This window comes from Carassius auratus, chromosome 40, assembly GCF_003368295.1.
Source record: "Carassius auratus strain Wakin chromosome 40, ASM336829v1, whole genome shotgun sequence".
Lineage (NCBI taxonomy): Eukaryota > Metazoa > Chordata > Actinopteri > Cypriniformes > Cyprinidae > Carassius > Carassius auratus.
Genome location: NC_039282.1, coordinates 19,658,761 through 19,673,679, shown reverse-complemented (window position 1 = coordinate 19,673,679; position 14,919 = coordinate 19,658,761). Strand labels below are relative to the sequence as shown.

The window sequence follows — 14,919 nt, the reverse complement described above, 5'->3', positions numbered from 1 at the left end:
GAAGCTCCAAAACTTGTGTGTGTGTGTTTGTGAAAAGACTCCACCAAAAGGGCATCTAATCAGATCTCACGACTCACCCTCAAAAAAAGAGACACGGATAATGTCAGTCTAAATGAGTGTGTGTGTGTGTGTGTGTGTGTGTGTGTGTGTAAACAGCACAGTATTCCTCATCCACTCACTCTATCACAGTCTTCAGGAGTGAATGAGGATGTTTCTGTTCCTCTGTAAAGGAAAAGGAGGATCAGAGGAGACACACAACACCCATCATCCGCATCCTGATCTCACACGCATGACAGAGGTCAAAGGTCAAGCGTCCTACCTGCTGCTGTACAGAGGAGTCCAGAGGGCAGGTGACCTCTTTAACATGAGTGTGGGTCAAAGGTCATCACTGGACGCCGCTGACGTTCAGATGCACTGAAAGATGAATACTAATGTCCTGCACACTTTTACTCACCAGTAAAGGGTCATTAATATAAATATAGAAATATGTTTATCATGTGTATCACTGTAGTATAGTAGTACCACAGTACAAGATTAAAGATTAAACAGTATTATGATAAAAAAAAATTATACATATAAAAAAAAATACATATAAAAATTAATGTATAAAATATAAGCAATACATAAAAATTATATAAATGATAAAATGTCAATTCTACATAAAAATTAAAACGAATGTACAAGCATTTAAAAATATAAAAAATATATAAAATATAAAAATTCGAAATAAAATATGATTATATTTTAAAGACACTATTTTATACAAGAAAATTACAAAAGTAGTACAACAAAAAATATTACAAATATAAATACTGTATTTTCCGGACTATAAGTCGCACTTTTTTTCATAGTTTGGCTGGTCCAGTGACTTATAGTCAGGTGCGACTTATCAAAATTAATTTGACATGAACCAAGAGAAATGAACCAAGAGAAAACATTACCGTCTCCAGCCGCTAGAGGGCGCTCTCTGCTGCTCAGTTCTCCTGTAGTCTACACTGAAGACAAAGAGCGCCCTCTCGTGGCTGGAGACGGTAATGTTTTCTCTTGGTTCTTGGTTCTAAATAAATGCGACTTACATATGTTTTTTTTCCTCATCATGACATATTTTTAGACTGATGCGACATACTCAGGTGCGACTTAAAATATAAAATATTGAAATATAAATTATATATAAAACAGAGCTAATATAGAAATATTTTATTTGATGGTTTGAGCCATTTTTTCTTGTAAGGCTAAATGGTTTCCATGGTAACAGTGAAGAGTCTGATGCAGCTGTTGAGGGCAGAATGTTTGGTGATGCGCGCACACACACACACACACATACACACACACACACACACACACACACACACACACACACACACACACACGTTTGTTTTTGTGTAAAGTGTGTTCATCCCATAGGTGTAATGGTTTTTATTCTGTACAAACTGTATATTCTATGTCCCTTCACCAACCCTACACCTAACCCTAACCCTCACAGGAAACTTTGTGCATTTTTACTTTCTCAAAAAAACTCATTCTGTATGATTTATAAGTGTTTAGAAAAATGGGGACATGGGTTATGTCCTCATAAGTCACCGTCTTCTTGTAATACCTGTGTCATACCCATGTCATTATACACACACACACACACACACACTCTCACTATCACACACACACTTGCGATACATGCATGAACAGTTTTTGTCATGCCACATGCTGCAATGTAAAGTTATAAAATTGCACTAAAATAAATGGAGAGAGAGAGGGATGGATCTTGATGAAAACTCTTTTATTGAATAATATAAGACTGATTCAATCTATAGTCTCACAGCAGCTTCAATGCAGCGATTATGACAAAATACGCAGCCAAAGACGTGTAGGGTGAGCGTATGAAGCGCTCACAGTGTGTGTGTGTGTGTGTGTGTGTGTTACTGCTGTTTGAGGAAGAGCGCCGCTCCGCTCTGGATCCATGTGTCATGATCTCCAGCACACGGCAGCTGAACGCTTGTCACCACACGCTGACGCTCAGCGCTGCTGTACACGGGCAGAGAGATGCACTCGTCCGGAGAATAACTTCCCATGGCACTCTGAAACACACACACACACACTCTGTAGTGCACAGCCTTCACTGGGAACATCAGAGGAGGATGTGTGTGTGTGTGTGTGTGTGTTACCTGTGGGATCCAGGCCATGTAGCACGCAGGAACAGCACACACACTGGGAGAGTCATGATGGCTCTCAGCCAGACGCTTTCCGTCAAAAACACAACCTTCCAACTGCAAGCCGCCGACCTGCAGACAGAGAGAGCTCGGTAAAGCCCATCCAGAAGAGTTGAGTTCAGTCCTGTTAAACACGAGCTCCTTTACCTTCACTTGCAGCTTCGCTTCTGCAATCTGACCCCTCCAGGACGTGACAAACTTCAGACTGTCCATCGAGCAGCTCATCAACCTGACACAAACACCACATGGCATTTTATTTTTAATGATATGATTCATGCAATGCAAAAAAAAACACTGCACTGTTGCAATCGCAGAATCGGGATCGAAGAATAGAATTTATTGCATAGAATTGAGCTTATTTCCCATGAATAAATAAATCAAAATTAGGGCTGTGAAATCAATTCAATTCAAATAGCGATGTGGACTAGCATCAGTCATTATTAAACCACAAACATATACTTCTCAAAGTAATAATAATATTAATATTAATAATGCTACTACTAAATAATAATAATAAATGAAATATATTACTATTGTTTAATAAAATGCACTTCTCAAACTAATAACAACAACATTGATTTTATGGAAATTATATGCATATGAACTATATTAGTATTGTGTAGTAAAAGTAAATTCTCTAAGTAATAATAATAACAATATAGATTCATATTTTATATTAATATTATTATTAATAATAATAAATCAAGATATTTTTACGTCCAAGTTTTAATCTATACAATTAAGTTTAATTTTCACTTGATTCTCTTGAAATGTTTTAGACGTTTTCAGTAACGTTTTATGTATTCATGAGATCAGACCGTCTCTGTTTAATGACCAAAATGTAATCAAATCATTCAAATAGAATCCAGAAAAATGAAAACGTAAAACACAGAATATATTTAAAAAAGTCCCCTTTAAATATTTAAATCCGAGGGAATGAAGGCAGTTTGTGTTACTGTAGCTTTAAGACTTCTTTATGTAAATGAGCTCAGGTTAGTGTGTTTAGTGGAGGTGTGCAGGTGATGTAAGTTACCTGAAGGTTTATTAAGTTAATTACCTTTTATTACATTTATTTTAGCATGTGACGACTCCAGTCAAGATGATTTAACTTAAAACAATAGTTTCCAGCCAAAATACAAGTCCACAATCCATAATAATGCATTACTTGTGGATTATTGTGATGTTTTTATCAGCTGTTTGGACTCTTATTCTGACGGCACCCATTCACTGCAGAGCATCCGTTGATGAGACACTGATGCAATGCTACATTTCTCCAAACCTGATGAAGAAACCTGATCTCGGATGACTTGAGGGTGATGATATTTTAGCATATTTTTTTTATTGTAGGTGACCTACTCCTTTAAATTTAGTTTAGTAAGCAGTGTTATTACAGTTTCAAGATACTATTATAGTTGTATTAATATTTTGGATTGTAATATCTTTAGTTTTCATTTACATTTTAAAGGTTTTTGCAGTTCTGTTGTATTTTTACGTTGTATTTATGTTCTTTTTTTAATAGTTTTAGTTCTTTTTATATATATATAGTTTTAGTTAAGTATAATAACCCGTGCACAAGTCTCCTCAAGTGCTCTTTCTCAGGTGTGTGTTGAGTTGATCACCTGGCCGTCTCTTGTCTCAGTGCGTTCAGGAAACTGTCCGGGTGGAAGATCTCCGACAGATCCAGCATCTCCGACAGCAGTCCGCCCCGCTCTGCCCGCTCCACCCATCCCTGCACACACACACACACACACACACACACAGAACAGCAGAGATTCACACGCTGCATCTTTCTAAGAACAGTTTCTGTGCATGTCCATCTTTACTGTATTTGTTAATTAGGACCATATTTAAGACATCAGCATACATACGCTCTGCGTGTTTTTAATGCATGGGTTGCATTTTTTGAAGTCTCTTCTGTTTACAGAGGCTACAGTAAAAACAGCTATTTTGTGATGTATTATTACAATTTCAAACAGCTGTTTTTTATGTGAATATATTATAAAATGTCATTTATTTTCTGGGACGTGCAGCTGTATTTTCAGCATCATTATAAGGATTTGCTGCTCAAGAAACATTTCTGATTATTATCAATGTTGAACACGGTTGTGCTGCACAATATTTTTGTGGAAACTGTGATACATTTTATTTTTCAGAATTTTCAGATGAACAGAAAGTAAAAAAAAAAGCATTTAATTGAAATAGAAGTCTTCTGTAACATTATAAATATCTATCTTTACAGACACTTTTGAACAATTTAATGCATCCTTGATGAATAAAATATATATATATATATTATTTTAAACCTACTACTAAAAAAAACAGTAGTGTAGTGTATGAATAAACCTTTATTTTTATTTATTATTATTATTATTTTTTTTTTTTACATATTATTAAGCTGTTTTATTAGAAATAAATACATGTATATAAATAAATAATTATTAAATAAAACATGATATTATATATATATATATATATATTTAATAATACTAGTAGCAAACAATCTGCATCTAATATTACCATTAATTTCTGTTATTTCCAGCCAAATTAACTCATAAACACATCGCAACACATATCAGATTATATTGTCGTTCAAGATCTGTGTTCAGGAACTAGAAGAACACATTCTCACACTTAGTTTTCAGGATCATTTCGGACGCTTAAAATGCTGTTTTGCTGCTGCAAGACTTTCAGAGTTGCTCTGGATGGACTGTGGAGGAAGTCTGAACTCAGAATTGCTATAATAGTGTACAGCTTCATATGATCAGATGAGTCACTGCAGCATACATTGGCAGGAAAATATGCGAGCGATTTATAAGGCCAGGTGCATCCTGAACAACACGGCTCTTTCATTCCCGCGCTCCCACAGACCGGACACCTGGAGCAGGTCAAACACATTCCAGGACCTGTGGATCAACAGAGGAGTGTGTTTACCTGAATCGCAAGCGCTCGGGACACGACGGCTCGCAAATACTGCATCGGGTCTTCAGGGCCTTCCCATTTATTCTGCCAACTCAACGGACACTGAGAGACACAGAGGAATCAGCTCTGATTACAACAACGCTCGTCTCCTGAAAACAAATATCTGCTCATGTGCAAAAATAGGCCTGATATTGCATCATTTTATGATGCTGAGTTAAAAATGTCAATGTTTTTTTTTCCCCACAAAATAAGAATAAATATATTTTTTAATATGTGTGTATTAGCTTTAATACACTTATCAATAACCAGTGCAATTAAAAAAAAATCAAAATTACTAAAAATTAAATAAAATTAATAGAACTTAAAAAGAAACATGGGCAAAAAAACTAATTTAAAAAATATCAAAAAACAACATAATTACTTAAATATTTATATACTTTATATTTCAATTTCTTTCTCACTAATTGGTCTGATTTTGCAATATCTTTTTTTCCCCCTCTAATACATAAAAATACTCTTTCACATGTGTGTATTTTCCCACAAGATGTCATGATCCAGCATTTTTTATGATAACTAAAATTAAAGAAAAAATTAATAAAAAATAAAATAAATAATATATATATATATATATATATACATACATACATACATATATATATATATATAAAAGAACACCTGTTAATTAAAATAAAAATGGTCTGAAACTGAAAAACAAAAACAAAAAAACAAGAACAAATTACTAATAAATATATATAATACTATTTTTGATGTTTGTTCTTGTCTTTTTTTATTTTTTTATTAAATATATATTTCACTAATCAGTAGAATATTGTGCCATCTTTTTTCATCTTGCTCACATTTTTTTTCTGTCACTACTCATAATTTTAACCTTAAAATCCGAATTATGCATAAAATAATGTCATGCATATTTTGTGAGAAAGTGACACATTTTTGGAATCAGCATCACAGAATTATCATTAATCAAACAGGTGCCGGCGTTGACCCTCACCTCTTGGTTGAGGAGCGCAGTGGCTAGTTTGTGTACGTCAGCGGTCAGGAGAGACGTGCCTCTGATGACCTTACTGAGCGAGGCCAGCGATTGGTGAATGCTCTGGACCAATCGCACCGCATTAAACTGCTCCAGCTGGACGAATGAGAGAACGGGAGAGCCGACGCCCTCAGTGGGCGGAGCCACCTTCTGATGGATCAATGAGGAACCCTGAAAAAGAGCCAAGAGCCAATCAGAGAGCGGCAGAAATCAATAACCAATCAAAATCCAGACTCAGCATAAAAGGCACGCCTACAGACTGTTCAATGCAGCTAACAGCTGCTGGAACCTGGCTGTTGCATAGCAAATTGTTTTTTTTTTCAGTTTGCAGGAGTTTGTATCTGTCTGACTGGAGATAGGATTGTGTTTACGAGGTTCACAGGATGCTACAACACTTGAGTGGCACATTTCAGCTCTGCTTGTTTTATGAATCTGTCACAGCAGGCTGTTATTGAAGGATGAGCAGATAAAAACTAAACTGACAGAAAACTCATCTCAGATGTGAAGGGGCTTTTACACAGACTTCTTTCAGTACAGGTACAGAAGCAAAAAACAGTTCTTTTAGTTGCAAGGGTCAAAGAGACAACATTTATGCACTATTATAGTATTTATTCATATTTTGAATAAGTTGTTTTCACTAAGTTATTTAGTTTTTTGTAATTTTTACGTGCTTTTGTCATTGTTATTCTATTTTTAGTAATTTTGGTACTTCATTGTGGACCTATTTATTTCAGTTAGCTAGCAAGGCAACATTTCTAGTTTTAAAATAAATTAAAAAATTTTATTTTATTTTAGATTCATATAAATTACCGAAATAATTTTTAACAGTTTCCATTTGAAACAATACTGTAAAAATTTAAGGAAAATAAATTAAGAATTTTTAGAAATTATTATTATATTAACATTTTTTTATTTATATATATAGAAATTAATTAATATAATTAATATTTATATTAATATATAATTTTTTTATTATTATTATTATTATTATTATTATTATATATAAAAAATATATCATAATTATATTATGACACAAAAATGGCGATGCATTACCTGGTTGAGACGTTTCCACAGGTTGAGCACAGGTGAGAGTGCGTTAGACCAGATCTCTCTGTCAAATTTGGAGCCAGCTGCTACAGACCTACTCAGAATCCTCAGCTGAGAGATCACCTGCGCACACACACACACACACACACACACACAGAGGGCTGAGGTGAGCGCAGTACATCTCACCGTACACTATCCTCCATCTCTCTGTGATTGGAGCAAACTGCAGTGAAGGTGTGGGCGACTCTGACACATGATAAATTGGTCTCATTACAAGAGCTAAACACACACACACACACACACACATACACAGTCTCTACAGCACTGTGTGTGTGAGATTGTGGCAAAGATCTAAGAGTCTAAACCTGAAAATGACAAATAGGAGTGAGCGTAACAGTCTGAACACTCATAGTGTGTGTGTGTGTGAAGTCAACAGAGCAACAGTGAGCTGAATGAGGGTAATTCACATATTTAATTCAGTAAAAAGCAGGATTTTCATGCAGCCAGTCATCAAAGTATTAAATGTATTATTTTTTATTATTTCACAAGCATGATGTTTCTAAGTCACAACAACTTGCTACTGGGGTTCCTCAAGGCTCAGTACTTGGACCACTTCTCTTCTCCATCTACATGAGGTCATTAGGATCTGTCATTCAGAAGCATGGCTTTTCTTATCACTGCTTCGCTGATGACACTTAACTCTACTTCTCATTCCAGCCAGATGACTCGACGGTAGCTGCTCACATTGCAGCCTGTCTGAGTGACATTTCTAGCTGGATGAATGACCATCACCTTCAGCTTAACCTTACTAAGACAGAACTCCTGGTGGTTTCAGCTGACCCATCATTTCATCACAACTACTTTATACAGCTGGGTTCTTCAACCATTACTCCTTCGAGGACAGCCAGAAACCTAGGAGTTGTGATGGATCATCAGTTAAGCTTCACAGACCATATTGCTACCACGACCCGGTCCTGCAGGTTTGCTCCTCGCTCCTTTGATGCTGAGGAATGTCCTGCTCATCGCAATGTTCTCAAAACACCTTTGACCCCTCATGACCTCTGCAGAAACACACACACACACACACCTGTGAGCTGATGATTCTCTGTGCAGAGCGCTCAATGTTTGCAGGCAGGCCGAAGAAACTGGGTCTGTCGTCTTCAGGAAGAGCGTCCACCACTGCACGATAATCCTACACACACACACACACACACACACACACACACACACACACACACACACACACACACACACACACACACACACACACACACACACACACACACACACACACACACACACACACACACACAAAGGAGAGACTTTAATCCACTAGAGTAAAGGACTGTGGGTAGTATCAGTCAAACTTCTGAACTATACAGCACAGAGAGAAGTCTGTATGCGATCACTAACCGCTATGCTGCAGGAGTTTGGCAGGGTTATCTGAGCCGGGAAAGTGTGTGTTTTCTTGACACGTGAGTGTGTGTGTGACTGTGAGAGGAGCTGAGCGTTAAAGAACTGCTGTAGGTACGAGCGAAGGACTCGCAGGTCGCACACGTTATCGATGCGACCGCCGTAGATGGCGTTTTCCAAGAGACCATGCACAAATTCCCACTGAAACGCCTTCCCACCTGAAAAATAAATACTATAACACAATCTCAAACCAAAACATGGAAATACATGGAAATATCAAAACATCCACACCCTCAGATGATGAGTGCTTGTAGATTACATAGAGATAAACACACACACACACACACACACACACACACCTTCAAATAGACTGTCAATGATCTCATAGCCGGCTCTCAGGTCTGACAGAGAGAACTCGTAGAACTTCGTCCAACCCTGTGCAACACAAACACATCCTCATCATCCTCAGTTTAACACAACTTCATACCCTGAGCTTGTGCAATAGATACTCAGACTCAAAGTCTCATAATCGTGATTGAATACGGAGTCGTTTATCAAAAGCTTGACATAAATTTCCATGGATGCCGTGAAGTCATTCATCTTTTCATTCCCAGTCTTTTCACAACAGGCATTTTTTAATACAAGCAAATGTTTGAAAGAAAACCTTTTTAAAAACCTGACAAATCTGATAATTTAAAAGCTACTGATATTAAAAGTACTGGTACTTTGGTATTAAGTTAATAATTAGTATTACACATATTATTATCTTTCAACTTTATATATTTTATTTTTATTTATTTTTATTATATATATATATATATATATATATATATATATATATATATATATATATATATATATATATATATATATATATATATATATAATAAATATAGATTTATAAATGCATTTAAATAATATATATATATATATATATATATATATATTTTTTATTATTATTATTTTATTTTTTGAAAAAACATTTTTGGAAACATCAAAATAATAAGTAAAATATATATATATAATTATAGAATAAATGTGTTATTATAATAGTATACAAATAAAAATTATAATTTATGAATAATCCATATATTTTATTTTATAATTTATTTGTAATATTTTATTTGATATACTTGATTTATTATATCTAATTTACTACATAAATAATACATAAATAATTTAATATACATAAAATAACTTATGTAATAATTAAAATAATAAATTATAATATTTCTACACATTTTATAAATTCTGAAAATAACACCATGTTTTCCAATAATGGCTGTCCAATAAAGGCACACGGTCGACTCTTCTGTGGCGTTTCATTCTCCACAAACACTGTTAGCCAACATCTCTTGTTTGCTACTGTATCTTTATGATGCAAATGACCTCTGCTAAACACCTGACCTCTATGTACAGTTCATAATCACATCAAGTCACAGAGTACTGAGAAAGTTTAATGTTGCGGTGCCTATGTGACGTCACAATCATAAAAATAAGACCATTTTATGGCATCAATTTAACATCCTGCTTCTTTCACAGAACCCTTTTAAGAGACGCCATGAATTTGTTTTCTCCTACGCAGCTCATTCGACTTTAGGATAGAGAGAGAGACAGATGAACTGAGCGAGAGACATTACACAAAAGCTTCAGTTAATGAAATGGAGCTCTTCGAAGGCCTGACGCGCAGTAGTCCGGATTAATTGCCCAAACAGATGCAAGAGTTCCTGTCTGAAGTCCAGTAATCATGTGACTGGTGTGTGTACCTGTGGAATGTAGTTGCGTCTCTCCTGACAGACGGCGTGGAACCAGGCCAGACATAAGAGCGACTGAGCTCGAGTCAGGTGACCGCCTTTACTGATCTGCTCCGCGCTCCAGGACTCGTACGTCCGCTTCAGGTTCTTCTTGAGGCCTGGAGGAGCCTGAACACACACACACACACACACACACACACACACACACAAGTATGTTATCATTAATGGATGTGCAGGCTGCGATGAAGCTCTGTTGACCATCCGATTCAATTCGATTTGATATAAACACTTAATGTCTTTGCACTGAATGTTACAAGCTGCTTCATTGACCTCTTACTGGAGTTAAAACACTGATTTTTGATTACAGGAGACATTAATCATTTCTCATAAACGTTTCTTTTAGCAACTTCTTATGTTCATTCATGTTTATTTGGTGCTATAACTAGTAGTAAAGAGGAAGATCGGTTCACGGCCACAGTGATCTGGTTCACCACATTTAAAGAGGGTCTCTGCTTTTTAAGACCTTATTAAGACCTTATTTGATTTTAATTTTAGTTCAAATAGAAGTGTTTTTGTCAAGTTTTATTAGTTTTGGTTTATGTGTTGAAAACTGAATAAATACTGAATAAAATGTGTTAACTTTTTCACATCTTCATTATAAGTTAAAGTTTATTTTATCCTTATTCAAGTTACTCTTTTTATGGTTTTAGTCTTCTATTTCTTAATATCTTCCTTTTGCATCTCAAGTGTATGTATCTTGATTTAAAGATATTCAGATATTATTTGTATTGGAAAGCAAGACAAAAATATTTTTTTTGTTTTTTGTTTTTGCAGTGCATGCAACATTTAATGACTTTCTGCTCTGATTTAAGATGTTTTTAAGCCCTGGAAGGACAAATTAAAATTTTTAAGACCTTTTAAGGCCCCCATAACTTTGATTAACGACTCTGTTTGATATTAAAAGTAATTAGTGCAAACCCTAATTGTGATAACTGAATAAGAAGCATGCTAAAAATAATGTTTAATGAAGTTTAGTTGATGCAGCATTTGAAAACAAGCAGAGATTAAAAGTTTAGTCTTAGGATTTAAGAATCAACATTGGTTCATTAACAAGAGAATATATTATATTTGACACACACTGACCTCATAGGTGACCTTCAGGCTGGACTGGAGCAGTATGGGAGTGAACTTTGCATGAACTTCAGCAGTCAACCAGACTCTGAAACCGGCTTTGGGCTTCATACTGTTGAGCTCCTGCACACACACACACACACACACACACACACACTAGATGTCTCACTGCAATGATTTAAATAGACAAATGCAAAGCATCAAACCAATAACACTCTCTCCTGTGTGTGCGTGCATGTGTTTCATTCTCACAACCCACAAACCCATTACAGATCTGCAGCGCTACGCAACGCACACACACTTACATTTTGAGAATGAGCTGACAAATAAAAACCAAAAGCAATTAAAGTATCTGCAAGTAATCTTCGTCACACAGATTCACCCTCACTTTACAACAAGAGTGATTTCAGCTCTAATTGAAGTGAAGAAGAGAGTTCAGACCTTCTCCAGCAGGGGGAGCCACGCTGTGACCAGGTGCAGGTTCTTCAAGCACAGCCATTCACCGGAGCGAACACACTCCCTGAGCGTCTGAAGAGCCACGTCTGCCTGACCCTGACCCATCGCCAGCTTTAGCCAAAAAGAATTCAGCAAATTGATCAAAAGTGACAGTGAAGACATTTATGATGTTTCAAAAGATTTCAAGATCTATTCATCTGTGAAGCTTGAAAAATAAAATGTGTCACAGTTTCACAGCAGCACAACTGTGTTCAACAGTGATAATAATCAGAAATGTTTCTTGAGCAGTAAATCATCATATCAGAATGATTTCTGAAGATCATGTGACACTGAAGACTGGAGGAATAAATAAAAGATAATATATTTTATTTTATTTGTTTGGTTTCAGAGCAGAAGAGATTTCTTTCAAAGTAATTAAAAAATCTTACCGATCCCATATTTTTGGAAAAAGATTTCATTTTTATATTTTACAGTTTAATTTTATTTAAAGTTTTAGTAATTTTGAAGCTTTTGTTATTTTTATTATATTTTACTGTCTACATATTTTTTTTGCTCTCATTTTATTAATTTCAGTTATTTTAGTACTTCAATTTTAAATTATGTATATATATATATATATATATATATATATATATATATATATATATATATATATGTTTATTTTAATGTTTTTTTATTTAAAAGAAAATCATGGTTTTAGTTATAGTTCACAATAAAAATTCCTGTAGTGTAATGTCTGACCATCTGCATGGGGGTTGTGTGTGTGTGTGTGTGAATGAGAGCGTGAGTGTGTGTGTGTGTGTGTGAGCGTGTGTGTGTGTGTGAATGAGAGCGTGAGTGTGTTTGTGTGTGTGAATGAGAGCGTGAGTGTGTGTGTGTGTGTGTGAGCGTGTGTGTGTGTGTGAATGAGAGCGTGAGTGTGTTTGTGTGTTTGTGTGTGTGAATGAGAGCGTGAGTGTGTGTGTGTGTGTGTTTGAGCATATGTGTGTGAGCGCGAGTGTGTGTGTGTGTCTGTGTGTGTGTGAGAGCGTGTGTGTGTGTGTGTGTGTGTGTGTGTGTGTGAGCGTGTGTGTGTGTGTGAATGAGAGCGTGAGTGTGTGTGTGTGTGTGTGTGAATGAGAGCGTGAGTGTGTGTGTGTGTGTGTGTGAGCATGAGTGTGTGTGTGTGTGTGTGAGCGTGAGTGTGTGTGTGTGTGTGTGTGTGTGTGTGTGTGTGAGAGCGGGTGTGTGTGTGTGTGTGCGTGTGAGTGTGTATGTGTGTGTGTGTGTGTGTGTGTGTGTGTGTGTGTGTGTGTGTGAGCGTGAGTGTGTGTGAGCGTGAGTGTGTGTGAGCGTGAGTGTGTGTGTGTGTGTGAGCGCGAGTGTGTGTGTGTGTGTGTGTGTGTGTATGAGCGTGAGTGAGTGAGCGTGTGTGTCTTCGAGTGTGTGTGCGAGTGTGTGTTCGAGTGTGTGTGTGTGTGTGTGAGCGTGAGCGTGTGTGTGTGACTGTGTGTGTGTGTGTGTGTGCGAGAGTGTGTGTGCGAGCGTGTGTGCGAGAGTGTGTGTGCGAGCGTGTGTGAGTGTGTGTGAGCGTGCGTGCGTGTGTGTGTGTGTGAGTGTGAGTGTGTGTGCGTGTGTGTGTGTGCGAGCGTGTGTGCGAGAGTGTGTGTGCGAGCGTGTGTGAGTGTGTGTGAGCGTGCGTGCGTGTGTGTGTGTGTGAGTGTGAGTGTGTGTGCGTGTGTGTGTGTGCGAGCGTGTGTGCGAGCGTGTGTACGAGCGTGTGTGAGTGTGTGTGAGCGTGCGTGCGTGTGTGTGTGTGTGACCGTGTGTGTGTGTGTGTGTGTGTATGAGCGTGTCGGACCTCATGGTAGTTTTCTCTCCCCACGATCTGGCTGGCGAGTTCCAGGAGCTCCTGAGATGGATCCGCTCCGGCAGAGATGATCAGAAGGACAGGCTCAGACTCCAGAGTCTCTTCGTACAGACGCTTCAGATTCAGCGGAGGAGGAGACAGTTCCCTCATCCCTACACATACACACACACACACACACACGTTAGACAGGCATGTTGTCCTCTGCGTATCCCAGGTACAGACAGGTACAGACAGGTACAGGAGCACTTCATTGATTCTGTGTGGGAGACTGATTTGCATCATCAGATGACACTGCACACAGAAGATGATATTCAGATCTATTTTCTGTATTTGGTGAGATCCAGCCCTTCTCTCCACACGACCGAGAGCTTCAGCAGGGTTTCCACAAGAACAATTATCCAGATCATTTATTTATTCAGCACATTTCACACACACCGGTGAGTCAAAGTGTTTTAAAGGGCCACCATGAAGAGAACAAAAAAAGGAAAAAACATAAAAAGAATAGATTTTTTTTAAAATAATGTAAAAAATTATGAATAAAATAATAAATAAGCTTTTTTAATAAAAATTAATTTAATTTAATTTATTTTATTAGTAAATAATTAAATTCATTATTTTATTATTTTATTCTTTCAACACATCAATGTTGGCATTGTTAATAAAAACTGAAACTATAGAAATTATTTCTGGTAACTGAAACAAAGCTGAAATAAAATAAAGTTTTTATTTTAAAGTATTAGATAAAAACGTAATGAGTTTAAGCAAAAATTATAAATGTTGACTTGACAACAGTTTGAAATGTTAAAATACTAAAATAAAATAAAAATTATAATAAATAAATAAAAAGATGAATTACTAGAAAAATATAAAAAACTAAAACTTAAATAAATTTAAAAAGTGTGTGTGTGTGTGTGTGTGTGTGTGTGTGTGTGTGCCTCAGAGCCGGACATGTTGAGCCTCTATCGAGTCTTCCTGAGAAAACTGTGTGTCTGTGTTGTTTACGGGAAAATCTACAGTTCTGATTATCTCCACAGGAGCGAGACGGTGTCCGCTGGAAAACCATCAGGAGATCTGCCAGCCTCCATCAGCCACACACAC

General features: G+C 36.6%; 1 protein-coding gene across 1 annotated transcript in view; it reads right to left on the bottom strand.

The window, feature by feature from the left end:
• Nucleotides 1–1,755: 1,755 nt before the first annotated feature.
• LOC113058809 (cytoplasmic dynein 2 heavy chain 1-like) overlaps nt 1,756–14,919 on the bottom strand; it is a 66,976-nt gene continuing 53,812 nt past the window's right edge. The window contains 14 exon segments of the mRNA XM_026227040.1: nt 1,756–2,072; nt 2,160–2,276; nt 2,352–2,433; nt 3,824–3,933; nt 5,136–5,225; nt 6,133–6,342; nt 7,225–7,341; nt 8,306–8,410; nt 8,632–8,849; nt 8,991–9,066; nt 10,398–10,553; nt 11,529–11,639; nt 11,958–12,083; nt 13,813–13,973. Coding sequence (XP_026082825.1) covers nt 1,914–2,072; nt 2,160–2,276; nt 2,352–2,433; nt 3,824–3,933; nt 5,136–5,225; nt 6,133–6,342; nt 7,225–7,341; nt 8,306–8,410; nt 8,632–8,849; nt 8,991–9,066; nt 10,398–10,553; nt 11,529–11,639; nt 11,958–12,083; nt 13,813–13,973 — 1,838 coding nt within the window. The 3' untranslated portion in view covers nt 1,756–1,913.